The sequence below is a fragment of the Lates calcarifer genome, linkage group LG18 (genome assembly GCF_001640805.2).
Source record: "Lates calcarifer isolate ASB-BC8 linkage group LG18, TLL_Latcal_v3, whole genome shotgun sequence".
Classification (NCBI taxonomy): Eukaryota; Metazoa; Chordata; class Actinopteri; family Centropomidae; genus Lates; species Lates calcarifer.
In genome coordinates this window covers 11,330,838-11,353,054 of record NC_066850.1, presented here as the reverse complement: position 1 = coordinate 11,353,054, position 22,217 = coordinate 11,330,838, and the positions used below count along the sequence as shown (strand labels likewise).

Here is a 22,217-nt window from a genome sequence, read left to right as displayed (position 1 = left end):
TGTGATAATTATTGTTGTTATTATTGTGTTATGGCGCAGCGCTTTTTTCAACCTTAATTAATTAATTACACAGTTCTACGACAGAAAATGCACATTAACAAATACTGAATCAAACTTGAGAGCACACAACAACTATTTTTTAAACACATTATCCAGTCATGACAGCAGTTAGAATCACGAGAAACAAGATTTGTTTAGTGTCTCTAATTATGTCTCAGCCTCAGCCTGTAGTTTCCTCTTATGCAGGTTAAGGCTCCAAATAAAATTTAAAATTGACTTGAGTCAGTATTATAGGAAGTAGAGCTCACAGGTTTCCACCTCTTCATCACATCATATGATCTAGCAATTAAACTTGTTTTCCTGAAAGAACCAGCAGCAAATTTAAATTACAGGTGTTTTAGTAGAGGGAGCAACAGCAGACATGAACTTAATTATAGTTATTAATATTATATTACACTGATGACGGTTCAGTTACATCAGAAACACTGTAAACTTGGCAGTAACAGGTCTATAGATAATACAAGCATGGCTGAGGTTAAACACAAAATCCTTTTGTTAATCGGACAAAGTCTCTTTAATTACAAACATTATTGTAAATGCCGAAAATACATATTGGGACTTTTCTCACTGTTCTTTGTACACATTTTCAAATTTTAAATCAGCCATGTTTTATGTTTAGTTTGTGTTGTTCAATCTCTTGTTTGCGACAACCCCACCTGTGAAGCTTCAAAATGAGAAATAAAACCGCCCAGAGACAGGAAGTGTGGTTACATCGTCGTAACTTAAAGCACCGGAAGTTTAACTCCTCCTGCATAAAGACGCAGCATTTTACAACAGGTTCAAACTGCACAGAGGGCTGCAGGGGAGGGCTGCAGCAGCTCTGCACAGTTCACATGTTTGAATCTGTGAATCTTGGCTTGAGGAGGAGTGTGTGTGGGCGTGAGCGTTGGTGTGAGTATCTCAATATCAGGATCAATATCTGTCAGTGAATAAAGATTGGCTTGATTAATATTTGGCTCCAAATTAAGGCTAAAGCAAGTTCTGACAGTTTAAACAGTTACTAAATTCAGATAATTTTAAGGTTTATTTAAATTCAACAAAGAATAGAGAAGTCTATGAGAAGTCTCAAAAACATAAATCTCTTAAAATTAAAACAAGACTACAACTGGGGCCTAGGTTCATGCCGCTTGCATACTCTAAACAGTGGTTTTTGCCATCAGTATGTAGGGCATTACATCAGAACAAAGTTACCTTCATACCCCATTCTAGCATGTAAAGTAAAACAGCTTGATTTGCTGAAATAAGAAGACAGAGGGTGGAAAGTGAAAACAAAAAAAAAAGGTCAGCGGCCCCTTATCTCTATCTCATGGTGCATGCATTGTAACATTTTTTTGTACTAGAGCTGAAACGGTCAAATAATTGATCAACATCATTTCCACAACTTTTGATGGTAATTGGTCATTTAAGTCATTTTTAGGCAACAATTCAAATAATTAAACTGGATGCAGCTGGTCAGATGTGAGTATTTGCTGATTTTCTTTGTTCTCTGTGAAACAGAGATTTGAGGTTTGAGGACTGTTGGTCGGACAAAAAGGAAAATTTAAAGATGCTGTATCTATTGCAGTAACTTTAATAAACAAACACCTGCCTCCTCCTCCTCCTTCTCCTCTTGCTGCTGCTATGAGAACAGTGAGAGTGAAACAAAACTGAAAAGTAGTGGACTGTAAAACCAAAACGAGATGCTTAAACGCTCCATAGAGCTGAGGGGATTCATTCACTGAGAGATAATCACTATAGCCAGCCCCTCTCACATTACACATAATCATCTGATCCACTATTGATATAAAAATATTGATCACGGCCACTTTAAACTATCTTAAATCAAGGGTGTTTTGCACTTTAGTTTCCTCAATCAATCCCTACCCTGACATCAAACATCTGCAGTCAGTGTTGAGGACTTAAATTTTCTAGGGTGTAAAAATATAAATACTCAACATAGGGATATTATATGTTGGCACAATATATTGACTTCACATAAACCTTTCATCCACCTAATGTGTATGTTCCTATGCCTGTCTAACCACATGACACTGATGAGTCAGGGTCAGTGGGAGTAAAGGAGGAGACTTGTGCCAGAGCCTCTGACGATGACGACCACGACAACTTGTATTGCGGACTCAGGCTCATGCGGCCGTATATTCCTGATCTGCGTTTAGTATTTCAGCTCTATTAATAGTCACCTCTGAGCCACTGGGAGTGACACACACACAGAGCTCTCCGGCAGGCCTCAAATATCACATCGACCGTCACTGAGTCGAAGCCTGTGCAATCAGAAAGTGCTGCAGTACAAGGCAGCACAAGTGTGTTATTTTCACACAAAGAAAAGATGTTTTTTAGAGATAATTTTATTTTCACAAGGTGTCAAAGGCTCTGCCAAGAGTGACAGCTGGTGTTTACAAGTCCTGAAGGTATGCGTGGTTTTATTTTCGTTGTATGAGGTTGAGAGGACTGGTTTGTTATCTAGCTTTGGGTTTTAGGGTGTGAACAGTGTAGCTCCTCAAACATTTTCCCATTTTCATACAGTAAACACTTTTGATTAGCTCTTTTATTTTGTCCGAGGAGACCAAACGGGGAGATGTTTTGTTGTTGATTTAGTTTAAAACCCTGCTTTGGCAGCCAGCTGGAGCAGACTTAAGTTTTGAGTTTGTGGAGGGAGGTGGGGGGGGGACTCGCTCAGAGCCAGCCCTTGTGGTTACGATGTCGCTGGTATTGAAATCTCTTTCTTTGTCTCTCTCTCTTCCTCTCACAGGTTGTGTAAAGCGTCAAGGGCGGAAAACAGTGAGCCTCCTCTTCACTCCCCCCCAACCTCCTCTGCGTTGTCCTCCTCCTCCTCCTCCTCCTCTCGCCCTGCCAGCCCATCTTTCCCCCAGAGGAAAAAGAGGCAGTCGGCAAAACACTGCAGTGGAGGAGAGGTGGTTGACGAGCGACACAGAAAATCTGAGAAATCTCATCTGTTCACACGACTTTACGAAGAAGGTTTCCTAGAGGGTTTTGTTTGAGCAGAGGTCAGAGAGTAAAAGTCCGCAGCCATGTCACCTTTCCTGCGCATCGGCTTCTCCAACTTTGAGATCGATCCCGGTCTGGCCTACCATGAAGAAGTGCTCAACCCATACTGTGCTGTCTACATGAAAGAGGCCATCGAGACAGGTTAGTGACTGTTTGGGTTTTTTTGTATGTGTATTAAATCTATATAGAAACAGACAGATTCACGAGAAGACTGTGGTTATATCATTGGTTTTAGTGATTAAGGCTGCAACTACTGATTATTCCCATTTAGCTAATGAAACGACAATATAAAAACAGACAAATGAAATAAATTCTCACAATTAGGAAGCTGGAATCAGAGGATGTTTGGTGTTTATCCTGACATACACAGCTAATCGATGATAAGAATTATTGGTGATTAAATGGCTGCCGATTGGCTAATTAGTTAATCGAGTAACTATTTCATCACTGGTGATGTCACCCAGGTTAGACCAGTATCTCAGCCTTCGTTGGCCTGTTACTGACGACCAGTTGTGGTCTAGTCGGCGTTGTCCAATTCTACTGTGCTGATAACTGATCAGATACACATTTATTGTGGCATTGATCACGACAATAGAACATTGGCTGCCTATAGGAAGACACTCATTTAAAAGTTGTTGTTAATGTTGTTAAATCTATTTAGTCAATTAATCAATTTCAACAGAAGATTAATCAGCATCGATTAGTCAGCTTTTCAAGCAAAGATGCACCATATGTTCACTGGAAAAAAGAATTTCTCTGACACCCAGGAAGTGTTGCGTTTATGTTTTGTGACGCAACAGCAGTGGGTGTAGGGAATAAATATAGAAATGTAGAAGTGGTGTCTTCATTTTTAGGCTGTTTGACAGTATCCAAAACAATGACAAAAGTAAGAAACCAGGGGTCAGGCAGATAATCTTTAAATAGTTTCACTTTCGCTTCACTTCAGATTGGTCTATTGTTGTAGTAACTGCAGCTTTTAGGTCAACTAAGGTTTTAAAACGTATGCTGGCTTTGCTGGTTTTATCTACAGTAATACTGCTGAGGTATATCTGAGGCCAGACTGATACATGTACAACAGATAAAGACAACACTGTAAAAGCGACTGGGTCACTGTCTCTTTTTTTTTTTTTAAATAGTGCGCCTACATATCCCAATTTTTTTAAAGATCTTCATTGTGGTTGTTGATTTGTGTCCAGGGTCATAACTCTGGGAAACTTCCCAGCATGATAACGGACTCACAGCAGATATCTTTGTTCTGCATCTGGCTATCTTTAACCACTGCTGAACAGAGCTGAAAGACAGTGTGTCACTGAGAGGAAAGAGGAGGGCAATGATGTTTCTTTTCCTCCTAAAACCACAGCACTGGCCCTTACAAGGCGACAGAGAAAGACTCTGTCTATGTGAGCATTCATGTAGCACGTCACTGGCTCCCTGGAGGGACAGTGTCATTTAGTTTCATTTTATTTTAAAATCAGGTAAAAATCTTTACCATGGCTGGACTACTCTGACAACATATAGTATATCATATATTAATACAACTCAGTATGATACATGAAGACACTCAACATATTTAAATATGAGCAATACTTAAACTACATTTCCCCTCCCTTTCTCCCTATGAGCACATAACTATACGTCACATGAGCTAAGCTTTACTGCTTTCAGTGTTCATGATGGATACATTACTCACTGGCACCATGCTGAGTTTGTGGAATTAGGAGCTGATGATGAGAAACGCCGAGGTTGGCTACCCCCCCCCCCCAAAAAAAAAAAAAAGATAGCTTCCATCAGGCATTTCATTTTGGCTCACTGCAGCTGATTCATCTTGAAATAAAAGCAATGGGAAGCCTCGATGAACAGCTTTGCCTCTGAAGTAACTACAAAGTTAAGTGTTCAGGCTCATTTAGGGTCTTTTTTGACTCTGCCAAGCACAAGCAGTAAACAGAGCTGAACCATTCAAAGACCATTAAAAGATGCTTAAACTATTTTGAAAACAAAATAGTATATGTATCAAGTTTCTCAATTAGAGATGAGCCAAAAGTCAACTTCTCACTGCCTCTCTGCTCCTGTTTACCAGGGCTTTATAATAATGATTATTATCATTAAAATAATAGAAATAGAAAATACAGATTATGCATTAAGGTGTCAAGTAAACACAGCAGTTGTTGTGTATTTAATGAGGCTGGCATATTTTATACCTTTGTTATTGTCAACAAATCCCACAATGTGTCTTACTTCCCTTTACAAGCCAATTAGTTCCTTTAGACATATTTCTTTAATAACAGCTCACAAATATGTATTTAAATTTTTATTCATAAAAAGGGTCAGTCATAAAACAGCTGTAGTTTGCAGCAAACGTCACTGAGAGAGGAGTAAACAATGTAAGTCTGTTGGTGTTTATTTTCAGTGGTGGATTAATACTAATTTGGCGCCCTTGTGAGTATTTCTGGAATCAGGGTGGTGTGTGTGGGACTGAGTCAAAATAAAGAAACATGTCACCCAGTGAAATAGTGTGGTTCACTTCTATGTTTATAGTTTCTGTACAAGAATTGAGCTCTATGGCACAGAGGAGTAAGACATATTAGACTTTAGTATGTCACTTGTTTGTAGAATAAATTAATTGTTGGTTTGGTATTTTCACAGGCATTTTGACAAAGACAAAACTCTCTTAAATTATTCTTTAAGAAACCCTTTTTATAGAAAGTGAATGTATCTCTATAGCTGTAGTTATAGTAACACAGTACTGTAAATAAGCCCTTTTCTTTTGAGTTTCAACAAAAGTCCGTAATAGCTCACATAACTGAATTTTAGCACTGTTTCCTTTTTCTTTTGTTCTGCAATATGAGATACAGGATGTCCCCGTGTTGATGAAAAATCCTGCTCGACAGCTTGTCAGACAGCGCTACCATTCTTGATTAACTTCCACTTTTATAATACTACTCAAATGTGGCAAACCAGCTGAGTAAAGGCCATGTTTTTGTTGAGGGATTTTATAATTTTGCCAGAGCAGAGCTGGCTGAAACTTTTTTTTTGATATAAGAAAACTACAATAAAACTTTGAATTTAAGCGCTCGAACAAAATGTAACTCAACGTCTCTACTGAACATCTTTGATACACCTACAGTGCATAGAAAGAGGGAAATATAAGCTGCTTTGATGTACTAGAGGCTGCAGGCACATGAGAGCACAACTTAGTCTAAATGCCATCTTAGTACTTTTTCAAAGAATAACACAGGAACTGACTGACACCAAAACATATCACCTCTCATTTGGCAAGGAAACTTTCTTTAAAAACACACACACATACAAAGTCTGGTGTAGGCTATCTATCTGGGGAGAAACAGACATTTTCTCCTCTCTTCGTTGGTGCTTTAATCGGCACAGATGGCAGCTGGCAGGGCTGGTGGACAGACAAGCCGACGATGAGCCGATGATGGAGAAGGCCGCAGATCACTTTGGGAGTAAAAGGCTTAGTGGGCTTTATTGTTGAAGCGACAGGATGGCATGTGGCCGTTATGTAAGTGGATATGTGGGATGTTATTGCAGAGGAAAAAAATCAGCAGATGTCAATTATGAAGGTAAGGATGGTCTTTTTTTTTTTTTCTGGCGATGTTGTGTGATTGAAAATCTCTAAACGACGATCATAAAGGTCTGCTGGCCAGGTGGTGACACATTCAGATGGTATCCAACATCCAACATCACGCAATGCAAAGTAAATGTATTACCCTCGATGTAATACATTATAACATCTAATGACACTTGCACTCTGCATAAGATTACCATATTTTAACTAAAGACAAGTCAAGGATTTGGCTTTAAATGACGGCTTGGGACTGTAAAAGAACATCTAATCCACTGAGAGTGATCCCCTGTACGTTCATCCTACAGCCCTGGATTAATTCCTGGTGTCGGTTTTCGTCACTAGCAGGAAATCTTCTCTGTCTTCCGGATTTTATTAATCGAAACTTGCGAGTTAAACGCTTAAAGGACAGGGCTGGTGATATTCTATACTTTTATTATTGTCAACAAATGCCATGAAAAGACCAAAACCAACAGTATGGGAACCTTTTAACACTTTCCCAGTCTGCAGCTCTTTGCCCCAAGCCCATTTGTTTATACTGATGATGTGAAGGAGGGAGTAGTGCCTTAGCTGGGGACTATTTCAGTGGATAATCTCATTTGATCTATGCATAAGAATGAGATATATTAGGCTTCCTTTTCTACCCTGCAAGTAACAGTAAGAAATTTAATTTGTTGATGCACAGGATTTCTAGGTACTGAAGTGAAAGTCAAAGTGAAGGTGTCTTTTCTTGTTACTCTCTTTACAGAGAAGGGCCAAGTGTACAAGCAGAAGAAGCCCACCATGTACCCGCCGTGGAGCACTACGTTTGACGCTCACATACACCGGGGTCGCATCATGCACGTGATGGTGAAGGACCGGACGGCAGAGCTGAAGTCTGAAGCCACGGTGGCTTTGGACTCGCTGGCAACCCGCTGCAAGAAGGAGAACGGCAAGCTGGAGATCTGGGTTAGTGCAGTGGACCGGCTGTGTGGCCCATTTTGGCAAAGTCCAGATGGGCAGACTCACATTTGGGTCAAAAGGCCAAGTGTTTCAAAATGGATAATCCCACTTTTCAGCCATTAATAAAAAAGACTGCCTTCATTTTGGGTACAACACATCACCTGCACTGAAATGAAATGCCATAGGAGTAAAAGCACAGGTGTACACATTAATGATGTCTTAGTAAGAGATGTCAGAGAGTCAGCATGCTTGTGCTGCATTCATGACACCTCAGAAAGTAAAAAAAAATTACAAGCTTTGACTGAAAAACTATTTGAACACATAAACACGTCAGATTTTTTGCTCAGAAACTATAGTCATGCCGTTCTCTTTTGTGGCTGGTGGGCACACTACGATTACAAACGCTATTTAATTACTCTTAACAAGTCATTTATTATTGTATGTGATATATTCACATTCATAATATATTAGTGATTTTTCTGGTGTTGCTTTTTCTGTAAAGATGTTTATAATACTTGGTATTAGTCTACAGATAGAAGTACATTTACCTTAGACAGTTTCTGTTTTGCTCAATCATGGTAGGAGGCTTTCGAGTCGATTGTGGGAACTTAGCTTTTTCAGAAGAAAAATGAAACTTGCACAGCTCTGTTTGAATACCTCTGTTTGTATGTATCAGAATGCTTCATTGTCCAAGTCCAAATTGTTTCTAAATTCATTCTTAATCAATCAGAACTTAAAAAGGCATCATTTCTTACGTACCACAGATTTTTTTTTTTCCTGGAAAGACCTGGCTTTGAGTGACAGCAGACACATCACACTGACTATCTCTTCTACCAGAAACTAGCTAAACAAAGAAACAAAAACAAACGAATGAAGTCAAATAGATTCTGGTGCTGAACTTCCTCTGTCATCTGGTCGTCTGTGTGTGTTCTTATGTGCCAGACAGTCTGTCTGTCTGTCTGCATGACGCTCACTGTTCATCATCAGCACCATGAATCTACATACTTCCCTTTTTTATACTCTTCTTCATGAATTTATGTTCTACGATATTATGTTTGCTTCAGTGTTTGTCCTTCTGTTTCTCTTTATTTTAGCTGGAACTGAAGCCACAGGGTCGCCTGCTGATGGAGGCCAGATATTATCTAGAGAAAAGCGGTGAGTGTCCCTCCATCAGTTATAGAAACTACAATACACTGTAAAACAGAGGACTGTGGAGGAAAACTAAAGCTAAAACTGAAACTATGACCAAATGAAATCAGTTGTCCAAACTAAAAAACCTGGAAACCTTATTTTAAAAAGGAAATGTTTTTTTGTTTTTTTTGCCTATATATATATATATACACACACACACACACACATATATATATATAATTACTGCTTACAGAAACAAGAAAATGAATAATGTCCTGTACACCACATGATACTTTTTTTTTTTACAAAAGTCAGGTATTTCAAACCAAAAAAAGGATAACTACTCTCACCAAGTCAAGGCAGAAAAACTCAATTTTAGCTCACACTTTCCACACTAACAAATATTAAGCATTTCTTGGGTTGAAAAATGGCTAAAATACTGTATAAATATAGTTAAAGTGAGGGTGAGTAATAATTACAATTTTCTGTATAATCCTTTATTATTATAGTATAAGACTGTATCACTGGCACCTTTGTGTGGTTTAATGAGCCTTAATTCCGAGCCTAATTACATTTTCTCAGTCTAAAAATAAAAGTGTTGACCCTCTGCCCTCTGCTGGTTCTAAACACTGCTGATGGGACATGTGTTTGCATTGTGTTGGATCCTTTTTACTGGTGCTTTCCCGACATTAACACTGTGCCACAGGCCTGAGAAGTCACCGGGTAACTAAAAGGAAGAAGCTATCTCATGTTCCTATATTTAGACCCAGTGAGTAGGAAATCACTGCTCAGAACAACAGGTGGCAGAAAGACGGGTATGCCATGACAATTTCATCTGTACAACTTCCTCATCGACTACATACAAACACAATTTACAACAATGTGACAAATTGTCTTTGTTCTTTTATGAGGACATATTTGTGTTTTTTACAAAAAGGAAGACTGTTATCAGTCTCAGTGTCTACCTGTTAAGTACAGAGGTTCAGGGGCAAGCAGTACCAGAGTCAACATGACAAAAAAAACACACTTTTTAAATGCTGCTGTTGGTCAAAAGCTGGATGTGAAATGTATTTTGTTCATGCTGTTGAGGCTGTCTGACTCCAATCCAAACATTCTGACACAACAGATCAATAGACCTAAAGACAAACTACTACAGGGCTCTGGACAGAATATAGGAAAACTCTTGCTGCTCGCAGTAATATAAAAAAGGATCAGGAGAGAGGGGTGTAACACAATAGAAAAATATATACACTCAGTGACCGCTTTCTTAGGGACACCTGTGAAATCAAGTGAAATCCAATACAAGAGCTCAGCCATAAACTGTACCTTTACAAAAATAATGATGTTCAGTTTTGAGCTGTCAGAGAGGTACTAATCTGACCATTTTAAGCTTGATAAAAGGAGAATATGCAGCAGAGCTGTCGTATTGGACTATGTAAGTGTACCAGTAAAGTGGTGAGAAAGTGTGTATTTATAATATTAATAACAGTAATAATGATAAATCTCAGCCAAGTTTGTATTGAGCCTGGCTAGCTGTTTCCACCTGCCTCCAGTCTTTATGCTAAGCTATGCTAAGCATGACCAAACTCTTTAGTCTTACACTCAATGCACAACCCACCTCTAAAGAGTGCCTCTACTACTTTTTATTCTATTTCTTAGTCTTTCAGGATCAATCAGCATCACTGTAAATGTGAAGGTGTTGGCCAAAACACTACTTTTCAACTGTTTCAAACCAACAACAAAACATACAACATGTAAAAAGTTCAGCGCAGCAGGTGATTGAGTCACCATATCATTAGATTCACTCTACTGTGATTAATCTGTTACCAGACACCCCCTTTTGGTGCACAAGCCTGATTATAATGTACCCAAAATAAAACAATTACTGTCCTTAAACCCTTTTGATTATAGTCATAACACTAGTCTCCTCTGAAAGGGAACTCTTTAGATTTTACAATCAGAGAGTCAGAATGAGGAGAAGAGATACTGAACTAAAGTTACAGAGGCACAAACATGGCACAACTTTTTGCTATGCTGATGTTTTTGGCAGGTAGAAGGGAATATGAGGCCTATAAAAGAACCTCTCAGGTCTGAACCAATTCTATGTCAACAGCCGATACAATGATATGTAGTTTAGTCCAGATCAAAACAGACCTAAAGTAGTGCTTTCTAAAGCGTGGTGGAATGGTGTATTTTAAGTGGTTAATAGGAGAAACTTGCCAGCATGAATCAAAAAGTGGATAAAAGAGCCAGAATATTTAAATACACCGATAAAAAAAATCAACAGACTTTAGAATAAAAATCAATACAATGGTTAAAAACTGATTATGGTCACTAACCAGTTTCATGAGGCTAACCCTACAGAGTTTAACAATTTGCCAAATAAAGAATTAAATTTTACATTTTCTCATGTTTTAAATATTGCTGCAGTAGTGTTAGAATGAAACATTGGGCTGAGCAAATTACTAGTTCATTTAAAGATAAAAAGCCAAGTTTTCATATGAAACTGCAAAAATTATAAGTGGGTCTCCAAACGAAGACTTTGTAAACCATATGAGAGAGTATATATTAAGTCTTTGGTAAAAATGAAACTCAACAACATACATGAGAAACCCTTCTCACTCACAAAAGGTGAGAAACCTTAGTGTGAAACCTTCCTGGCAGTAAGCAATCATCACTCTGTCCACAGAAAGCTAAACTCATTTTTTCCCTTTTAGAGATAAAAGATTGTCTGATTGTATTTCAGATGCTCCAGGTCAGTCTGAGGGAGACCCTGAGTCTGAGCGGGAGAGAGATGGGTTGTTTGCCCTCCATCAGCGACGCGGTGCCATCAAACAGGCCAAAGTTCACGTTGTCAAATGCCATGAGTTTAGCGCCACATTCTTCCCTCAGCCGACCTTCTGCTCTGTCTGCAAAGAGTTTGTCTGGTGCGTTACAGACTGAGGATATCGTAGACTGCCAAATTAGTCATTTTCTTCATTATCATATTAGTCATTTCACCAGTTTGTCTCCACTGCAGGGGTCTTAACAAGCAGGGATACCAGTGCAGACGTAAGTGTCAGCTTATTTTCTGCTCATATACCTTCTGGATGACTGAGTTTTAGCAATGTGTTCCTCCCTTTCCCGTGTGTCTGACCCTGCCATCCTTGTGTCTTTTAGAGTGCAACGCAGCTATCCACAAAAAATGCATAGACAAAGTCATCGCCAAATGCACTGGCTCAGCAATAAACAGCAAAGAAACAATGGTAAGTATCCGCCTCACACTCACTGTTTCACGAAAATCACTCAATGACAGATGCTCTCTCTTCCGAGCAGTCGGAGTTAAATTTGACGTGTGTGTAAAAGATTTTTAAACTTGTGGTTATAATGCTTACTAATCAAGTAGTCACCTCGTACAGAAGTATCATTACATTCTTGTCTTGTCTCATCTGCTGCTTTTATCTTCTTGCTCTTGTTTCACTTCCCCCTCAGCCACATGTCTGCTGAGCTCATGAGTCCAAAAGGGAATGAAAAAACCTTATGTTATAATACACAGTGTAAACGACAGACCTACCCCCCACTGTTGGGATACAGGAAGCGTTTTGACTACTGATTTATTTCCTTCTGTTAGCCTTTGTCTGTTTCCATCCTAAAGTCTTGCAAGCCTGCTTTCGCAAGGCTAAATCTACACTCAGGCCTCCATGCTAAAGCGTATGATGTGCTGTCTATGCACTGTGTTTTTGTAGATCCACAAGGAGCGCTTCAAGATCGACATGCCCCACAGGTTCAAAGTCTATAACTATAAAAGTCCCACCTTCTGCGAACACTGCGGGACTCTGCTGTGGGGGCTCGCCAAGCAGGGCCTCAAATGTGAGGGTGAGAGGCAGGAGTTTTTTTTATTTCTGTGTTTTTTCTTGCTGTGTTGAGATATTGGAGTATATATAGAGTAGATATAAGGAAGGTATCTGTAAGTTTTTTCAATCGCTACCCAGCCAATGTTTGCATTAAGAGCTAAACGAAATTAGAAATGTTCAGCATCAAACTTCATTCCTTTTCTCACCAAGAGAATTTCTTCTCTTCTTCTGAAGCTAGCATGCTAACCAGTTAGCCCTGCCCTGTCCTGTCACTTTCTGATAGCGACTCACTGTAGCGTTCAGACTGCCCTGAAGAAGTACTTCTGCTCAGAGGGCGTATTCTAACCACTTGTATTGTAAAAGCAATGTTGGCTTAAGTTCTTGGCAAGCAACCATCACCACCACCCACTCCCAGCAACAAGTTGCGTTTGGCACCTGAGAAAATGCACAAATAACCCCTTTAAGGTTACACCTCTCTTTGCGTTAGTGCAAGAGACATAGGTACCTGACTGCAGCAAGCCTAAAAGAAACTTTTGCTCTGTTGCTAGGAGGGAAGAGCTCATAATTATAGGTTTTTGCTGTCTATGTAACAGTACAAGAGAGCTGTAGGTAGCTGTGTATAATCACCAGGCAAAAAAAGCCAGAAATAATTAGTGTAGTAACAAATACTTTGAATACTTTTCACATAGTCTGATTTTAATATTCAAAGGTTTTCTTTGTCACACGCTCCTACAATGTGTGCAGTAAAATGCATCTGTCTAAAAAGGTTAGTGTGCAATGAAGAAAAATAATTAAGAATTAGGAAAACAAACATAAAAAGACAGAAATTTATGTCGCACAAGTTCACAAATCTGCCTCTAAGGGGTTTACATGTACCAGACAAGGCCGAGGATATGCAGAGGTCAGTGAATTTTAAATGGTTTGTGTAACATAAGAGCCAGGCAAGTTTTTCCAATCAATAAAAAACATCTGCAAAATGCAAGACACCAACACATTTTTTGGCTGGACAGTGATGATAATGCTGACAGCAACATGATACTTCCAACAGCTGCCACAACAACAGCAGATATTTCAACATTTCCCGTCACAAATATGCACTGAATTCTTTGCATGTGTTGGACGAGCATCGCCCAGAAACAAACTGCAGCTGCTGCAGCAGGTGGGGAATATAGTGTTCCATGTGAAATTAATCACATTTCCAGAACAAGCCAAAACGCTGATGCAGTCTGTGTGAGGCCTTGGTTGTGTTGTTGGTGCACACTTTTATGTGGAGAATACACACAACAACAACAAGAGGAAGACACACATGAAAAAAAAACTTTATCTTACTTTGTCTTATCTCAAATCTTTACATCCTCTTTTCAGAACAATGTTGATCAAAGTAGTTTAGAAAATAATATTAACCAGTGTTGTGTTGTTATAGTTTCATTGTTATTACATGGTAAACTGTGCTAATTCTGTCTTTTCTGTGCAGAATGCAGCATGAATGTCCATCATAAATGCCAGAATAAAGTGGCCAACCTCTGTGGGGTCAACCAAAAACTGATGGCTGAAGCTCTGGCCATCATCGAGAGCAAACAGCAGGTCAGACACAGAAAAAAGCCGTTTCTTTGAAAAATGTCGCCATCTCTGATATGGCAAAAGTTTTCTCCATCCACATCCACCTCAGTAAACCTTCCCTAAAGCAGTTAAAACACCTAATCAGCCATCATTAATGAGCCTTTCGAGTAGCGTATTTGACACAAATTTTTACCTTAATCTTTGCACTGAAAGTTTAAGAAGGTTGTATGCTGTTCTGTTAAGTTGTTCATTTTCCTGGTGATGGGTTTTAATGGAAAGTTATGGGGTCTAAAAATGATTTAGATGTTGTTTTTAGTGACTTTTCTGCCCAGTTAAAAAAGAAAATCTGGTCCTACCTTTTATCTTCAGGCCAAAAGCACCAGAGAAACTGACATCATCAGTCGGGATGGTCCAGTAGGCATCGGCCAGCCAGGAATGGTCCGAGCTCCGTCTGGGTTAGTGATGGGTTTACCGGCCACAGCTACACCTGCAAACAAAGGTACACAAGCTCTAAAAAATCATCCTTTTCATCATACCTGCACTTTCCTCTTTTTTAATAACATGCCTCTTTACTTGCAGAGTTGCAGGGTGTTTCGTGGGAGGGACCAACAGACTTCACCAGGCCGGTCAGGGAGGCGCCAACAGATGAAGAGCCTCTGTACGCTGTCCCAAAGAAGGATCATCAATCCAAATTCATCATTGACGACTTTGTCCTGCATAAGATGCTCGGGAAGGGCAGCTTTGGCAAGGTACTGGAGATGATCTGATTCATAGAAGAAAAGAAAAGCAAAGAAAACTAGTAGTAACTACAACAAAAAGAACACTGAGGGTAAATATTTGACATCTCACAGGCATCATCTGTTGAAATTTAACAGGGAAGAATAAACTGTAAATACACAAAAAACATATGTACAGAGCAAATGAGAAATGGTGAGAAGAATTAGAAATACAGGGCAGATTATTGCTGTGTTGTTTATGGGATTTCTTAAAGCTGTAAGATAAATAATAGACAAAACTGTCAAGGAAAGACTTTTTCCACTAGTATTACATAAAAGCTTGATATTCTAGTCATTCTCATCAACATACAGCTTTCATAGAGCACACTGTGAGGCTTGTGGTCACGCTTGGTTGTGCAGCCAGTTTCTACAGAAAACCACAGACTTCTTGTTTTCTTTGATGTCCGCGGTTCTTTTGCAGCATGTGAATGGGTGGGCAACAGGAAAAGAATGAGAAAACATATGAACATGTCCAACAGGACTGCTGTTTTTCAGACGTTCTTGTTGTGTCTCCAGGTGTTTTTAGCCGAGCTGAAAAAGAGTGGGAAGTTTTTCGCAATCAAGGCTCTAAAGAAGGACGTGGTCCTGATGGACGACGATGTTGAGTGCACAATGGTGGAGAGGAGGGTCCTGTCTTTAGCCTGGGAAAATCCCTTCCTCACACACCTTTACTGCACCTTCCAGACCAAGGTAAGAACCAAGTACATTTGGACGTTCAGAGCTCATCTGTAGACGTTCGCTTCACACAGCTCTGATGTCTCTGCATTTTTGTGTCCAGGAGAACCTGTTCTTTGTGATGGAGTATCTAAACGGAGGGGATCTGATGTTCCACATCCAGAGCTGCCATAAGTTTGACTTACATAGAGCCACGTATGTACCCAGTTGAAAGCCGCAACATCCAATATTTATTTAATACACGCTTTAATGAACATACTCCATGTTTCCCTCTTCTTCCTCTCTGTAGTTTCTATGCTGCTGAGATCATCTGTGGGCTCCAGTTCCTGCACTCTAAAGGAATCATTTACAGGTAGAGTCTCAGATATCTGGAATTAATGATACACGATTAAGAACCAAAGGCCAAACTGAGAAAAGTTTTCTGATTCCTTGCTTTTTCCTCCTGTTCCTCTGCAGAGATCTGAAGCTGGATAACGTGCTGTTGGACTCTGAGGGCCACATAAAGATAGCAGACTTTGGCATGTGTAAGGAGAACATGCAGGAAGACACACGGACCTCCACCTTCTGTGGGACGCCCGACTACATCGCCCCTGAGGTGACCGCACAGCCTAGTAGATTAAAGGATGTTTTCATATATGTTGCATGTTGTTGATTTGGCACAAAAGGGCTTTTTAGGAAAATCTGGAAAGCAACATTAGAGGTTGTCTGTTTCAACAGGGCTGTTCTGTGCCCGAATGAGCCCCCACTGTGACCGTCAAAGGAAAGCTGGATAGCTAATATTTTAACAATGTGTGTTTGTGTGATCAGATCCTGCTGGGTCAGAAGTACAACAGCTCAGTGGACTGGTGGTCGTTTGGCGTGCTGCTGTATGAGATGCTGATCGGTCAGTCTCCGTTCCACGGCCGAGACGAGGAGGAGCTGTTTCAGTCCATACGCACTGACAACCCTGTTTATCCCCGCTGGCTCACCAAAGACGCCAAGGACATTTTAGTCAAGGTTAGATGCTGTGTGTGTGTGTGTTCAGATGACTCAACGATTCCCAGTATTAGGGAAGTACTTAATCCCTTGAAACAGTAATTCTGTAATTCTGTTTTTCTGGGGATAAAATAATTGGTTAGTTAAATGCTGTTTGGATTATGTCTATTTTTGTAGGCTCACTTGGAAATTACAATGTCTGTCCATTTCCATAACAAATTTCTAATCAAGTTTTGCTTGTTGTTACTGGTGGCAGCATCTGAAATTGGAGAATTATCTCTGTTTTTGATCATATATGATAGTCAAGTAAATATTTTTGGATTTTTTATAGATGACTGGACAAAACAAGCAATTTAAAGATGTCATGTGGGAAAATAATGTGCATTTTTCACATTTCTCTCACTTTTTGCAATTTTATATACAAAATGTAGTTAGTTACCATCCTAATATACTGCATAAAATCAGATATTATTAACATCTTTCAATCACTAATCCTGTGCCAGAAAAAATAAACACAGGGGAAGAAACGCACTGTTAAAAACTGAACTCTCCTTAACCGCACTAATTAAACCTGCCTGAATATTCATTCTATGTGATCTGTATAATGTGTTTGTGCTGCAGCTGTTTGTCAGAGAGCCTGAGGAGCGGCTGGGAGTGAAGGGAAATATCAGGCAGCACAGTTTCTTCAGCAGCACTGACTGGAATGCCCTGGAGCAGCGGGAGGTGGCGCCACCCTTCAGGCCAACCTTAGTAAGTACAGCTGGGTCTATGTACAGGCTACAGGCTAGACTCAGAAACACAAGACAAATCCATGTATTATAGATAGGATATATGATGCATTCAAATTAGTTTGAGCGAATAACATGCCAGACTTATTTGCAAATCGATATTAAAAAACAGTTTTAGATTTAAGTTTCTGTCTCTTCTGCTGCACCAGAAGGAAGCAGATGAAACAACTTGTTTAATGAAACAAAACACTTGGAAGCAGCATTGAAATACCCTGAAAAACACAGACTCTTTGACAGAGTGATATTTTCAGACGCTCTTGAGGTGACTCACTTGACAAAAACTTTTCTTTTGCCAGTTTCTTGGAAGTAACACTGAAAACAAAATCAAAAGTAATACATTAAAATGTAGATAACTGCTTCAGTAAAAGGATTATTATGAAGGAGACACTAAAACCAAGCCTAAGAAAGGCACACATCATCCCACCTCATGCTAATAGCTTTTAAAAAGCATGTTTTTATTATAGCATGACTCAAACTTTAACCACTGATTCATAAGTTGACCCTAACAATAACTGGTTTGGTTTTAGTTTCCTATCAAGACAATATGACTAGTCCAGCTATTCTCTGGTCCCAGCTTCTCAAGAATTCTTGCTATTCTGTGTATTAGATCATTATAAATGAAATACCTTTTGGTTTTGACCGTTTAAAGCAATCTGAGAATTTTACCTGTGAAATTATCATGTGTATTTTTCACTTTTTTTTCATAGACATAACAGCTTATGGAGATAATAATCTCACTGTTATTATGAATCATTTCATAATTTTCTTCCCTTACACTTTTTATTCAATTTACCATTGCACACTACAGTGAATTTACTGTTGAATTACTGTTAATTTAGTTTGCATGTTTCCTTTTTTTTGGCACTTTTGTCCATACTTTGCATTTGCATTTGGACATTTTTTTAATTCACTTACTGTGTATTTATTAGTACTACTATTCTACAGTAGTTTTCACTCTCCCTGTGGGGATCAATAAAGTTTTTTCTGATTCTGATGAGAGGGAACTGTACTAAAAAGTACTTTATTATTACCTGAGGATGTACAACTCAATCTGGAGTGCAAAATGCAAAATTAAAATAAAAATTGCACCCTTAATGTAAGCAAAGATAAGGGCTGTGTTACTTCATTTTCCAGTTTTTATAGTTTAATATTAATGTTAACCAGTATCTTTTCACCTGAAGTTTGCTGAACTTTTCATTTAATGACATACATTGACTCAATTAACTGATTCTTTTTAGGATGTATGTAAACAAAATCAACACAACCTGAAAGACTGATCAAATTATTTTCTTTTCTACCTTCAAAGTCGTCGCCCAGTGACTGCAGCAACTTTGACAAAGAGTTCATCAACGAGAAGCCTCGGCTGTCCTGTGCCGACCGGACGCTCATCAACAGCGTCGACCAGACAATGTTCAGGAACTTCTCCTTCGTTAACCCGGGGATGGCTCGCATCGCAGCACGCTGACCACCTGACCAACGACCGAACTACCTACAAGACAAGCCGCTCAGTCACAAACCAGCACTTAACTGTAATCGAAAGAAACTGCACAGACTTTAGACCATGAATGTCACAAAATTCAGCTGTATCTGTAAAGATGATGATAACCACTAAAGGGTGTGTACAGGATGTAAGGCACACAAACGCAACTGTGACGGGATATTTATTGAACATCCTTTCTGTATCTCCCCATTCAAATCTCAAATATCTTCAAAAACAGCCAAAAAACAAATAGGTATGTGCTGAGACAGGGAGGCAAAGAAGATAAACCAAGACTCTTAACATAAAAAATCACAGTTTACCTGAAGTCCATTATGATATGTCACATATAATTTGTCAAATTGTGTGTAGGCTAAAACATAACTCACCAATTTAATGCATGTAATTAATTATCTATAGAATTTCCCCTTAAAAGAAGACAACTCAGGTGTTTTTATTTTCCCATATATTTGGGTGTAAGTGATTGATAGGGACAAAATTCCACATTTGGAATCTGTGCAGTATTTAGCAAGAACAGTGTAACCAGCAACCACGAATAACTGCTGCAAAGTAATCCAGTGGACAACTGTCCATGTCAAAGTACGTCCCCTAAAGTGCTTGTTTTTGTCACTGACAGATTCAGATTGTTATTATAAAAGTGTCTTTTCATTTAACCAGAAATGTCACTACATATCACTACCAGACTCCATTGACAAAAACAGTAATTTTACCGAGCAGAACATGGGAGGTGTTGGAATACCACTGCCTCAGTCAGTTTGTTTGTGTTATTGTGTGACTGTCAGTGGTGGAAGAAGTATTCTCATGAGTAAAAGCACCACACAATAACATAAGCAAACTAACCAATTCAGTCACGGGTACTCCAGGGGCTCCTGAGTTCTGCACAATAAAATTACTGTTTTTGTCAATGGAATCATACTAAATAAAAAGGTCTATCTCTGTAGGAATCCTATTTGTAACGACAATCTGAGCCTGTCACTATGAGGATGACAATTGGCCTTTGGATTACATTGTAGCAGCTGTTCATGGTGGCTACTGTTCTCATTCAATATGTCACAGATTCCAAAGAATTTTCTCCCAATTAATCATTTACTCCCCAAAATATGGGAAAATAAGGTCCACAATACCAGAGTTTCATTTTAAGTTATTCAACCCTTGCTGTCGTGCTTATCGGGGTGTGTTTATCAATAGAAAATGTGCTTGTAATTAACTTATGGTGCCTCATAATACTTTATGAAGTTCATTTCTTCACTTCAAGTGAAGCAAACTGAGAAATTTGATTACACCAAATTCAATCTGTTGTCCTGTTGTTGTTTTATTCCTTGTCCTATTCCATAGAATACTGTGTCTTTTACCTCCATTTTGGGTACAAATGTTAAAAATACATTTGTGTAAATAACTGTAATGTAATCATGTTGATATACTGTACTGTTGTTTGAATAGATCTCTTACTGTGTAGCAGAAGTGAGTTACAGGGTAATGTTTTTTGATTGTTTTCTTATTGTACCTCAGGTGTTATTTCTATGCTGTTATTTGGATCAGCTACTTAGATCCCTACATACTGTAGTTTTTATTGTTCTGAATCATGTACAATAAAATGTGTGTTGTTGTTTTTCCTTTTCTTTTTTAAACCGCTGTCTGTTTTGTTTCTGACAACAATACTTTCGTTCATGTGTAGCATTAGTCATCAGATAAAACTGAGAGAGTGGAGGTGGAGGTGTTGACAGAAACATGAACCGCCTCAGTTTTTCCACTTAAAAATTTCCCATGAAAATATTTTCCAAAGTGAATGAAATTTACTAAGAAGTGGAGGAAACATCTAAAACTATTCAATTTCTTGTAGGGTCAGTTAATAATTTGCATACCAATTCTGTATTATTTATTGTTCAACTCCTCTACAGAACATTAAGTTCCTTTTAATTAAATGCAACAGGGCCAATCCCAACTGTTTACCACCTAACTGAGACAATACACAATGTCTGTAAAACACATTGGTGCAGCACCTCCTGACCAGTAATACCACACATATTTAACTGCACTGCACATAGCATTAAACAGGAAACTGCACAACTGAGCCACTTCTCTCTCTCTTCAGGGTATTTCTTTAGTTGGAGTATGGTGGTGCCCTCAGTTGACATCAAACCTCTTCCTAGTAATCAAGGATAATTTGGTGTACAGTGTGCAGCATCATTTCCATTTAACAATGTCTTCACCCACACAATGTAGTGGTCACCCTGTTGGCTTCATTAAATTACAACATTCCTGTGGTTTACTGAGTAACAGGATAAGGACTGAGATGACACACTGTCTTGAAATAACAAAAATGACATTTCCCACAAACTATGGCAGTGGAAACCAGATGAGGCCATAACAAAATACAAAATAAAACTGAACCTAGCGATATTAAAACAGACATTTGGCTGCTGATGATAACAAATGGTGACAACAAACATTTTTATGAGAATGTAATAGCGTGTATAACTGCAGAGATACTTGATGGCATGTGGAGGGGGGTAAAACACTTGTGGTGGGTGACAGGTGTAGAGAATAAAAAATTAGAGGACAAAACCATTCATGTGTCCCCAGAGGATTAATGGATTTAATGCTCCATACTAACACTATGACATACATTATCAGTGTGGAGAGCAATGCTAACACCAGTACATTGCATGCTACGTTGCATACAGTGTTGTCAGACTGGGTGGATAAAACTTGATGTGGGCAGCTTGTTATAATCCTGGCTACTTTTGTACCACAGGGGTGGTTTCAGTGGCTTTTTAAAAACCCTAATTGCATTAATGCCACGGTTTGTGTCACAAATTAGTCATATCTCAATCAAATCTGAACACACAGGCATGATACACATATTTCCAGATACACTGTGGCTTCCCAGAAAGAAAACATTTAAATAAAGACGCTACAGAACGTGACTGTGAATCATTACATTTTCAAGTTTTCTTCAATATTAGAGTAATTCAGTGATACGTGTCTGTACAATCATGACTACATCGCAAACACGGACTGCTAATGGCTAACTCGGCGTATTTAACTTTCCAAAATGCTGACAAATATAAACTAAAAAATGGGGCTCAATCTGTAGCAGCCAACTCACTGAATCAATGGCACTGAAAGAGTTATACTGTGGTCATGTAGTTAAGGTTTATCATATTTGAGATCATCGTGAAAATGCTCTGCGGCTTTTACAGTGGCACATTTTACTTGATAACATTATAGTTATTCTCCTTTAGCATATTCACCATAAGTTTGTGCCTCTATTTTTATTCAACGTCACACACTGTGGTAGAATTGCGGTTAACTGGTTTACAAGCCCAACTTTGAAAACCTTGGTAGGTCAAATAACGACACTTACCATCGTTTGAAGACACTTCCACACTC

The 22,217-nt window shown here is 38.9% G+C and overlaps 1 protein-coding gene across 1 annotated transcript; it reads left to right on the top strand.

Annotated features, from left to right (window-relative positions):
- The first annotated feature begins 2,294 nt into the window (after positions 1-2,294).
- On the top strand, positions 2,295-20,452 carry prkcq (protein kinase C, theta). The gene is made up of 18 exons (XM_018694947.2): positions 2,295-2,468; positions 2,810-3,207; positions 7,395-7,594; positions 8,683-8,743; positions 11,466-11,646; positions 11,739-11,770; positions 11,879-11,964; positions 12,445-12,574; positions 14,027-14,136; positions 14,482-14,611; positions 14,692-14,861; positions 15,405-15,578; positions 15,667-15,758; positions 15,853-15,915; positions 16,020-16,158; positions 16,371-16,559; positions 17,160-17,288; positions 18,633-20,452. The coding sequence occupies exons 2-18, from the start codon at positions 3,090-3,092 to the stop codon at positions 18,789-18,791; spliced, it is 2,163 nt and encodes a 720-aa protein (XP_018550463.1). The 5' UTR covers positions 2,295-2,468; positions 2,810-3,089; the 3' UTR covers positions 18,792-20,452.
- The last annotated feature ends 1,765 nt before the right edge of the window (positions 20,453-22,217 follow it).

What these genes read in the sequence shown, in the direction of transcription:
- prkcq (XM_018694947.2), top strand. Translation starts at nt 3,090, where the DNA reads ATGTCACCTTTCCTGCGCATCGGCTTCTCCAACTTTGAGATCGATCCC. An exon ending in GAAAGAGGCCATCGAGACAG is followed by an intron (nt 3,208 to 7,394) that starts GTTAGTGACTGT and finishes CTCTCTTTACAG; the next exon opens with AGAAGGGCCAAGTGTACAAG. An exon ending in ATATTATCTAGAGAAAAGCG is followed by an intron (nt 8,744 to 11,465) that starts GTGAGTGTCCCT and finishes ATTGTATTTCAG; the next exon opens with ATGCTCCAGGTCAGTCTGAG.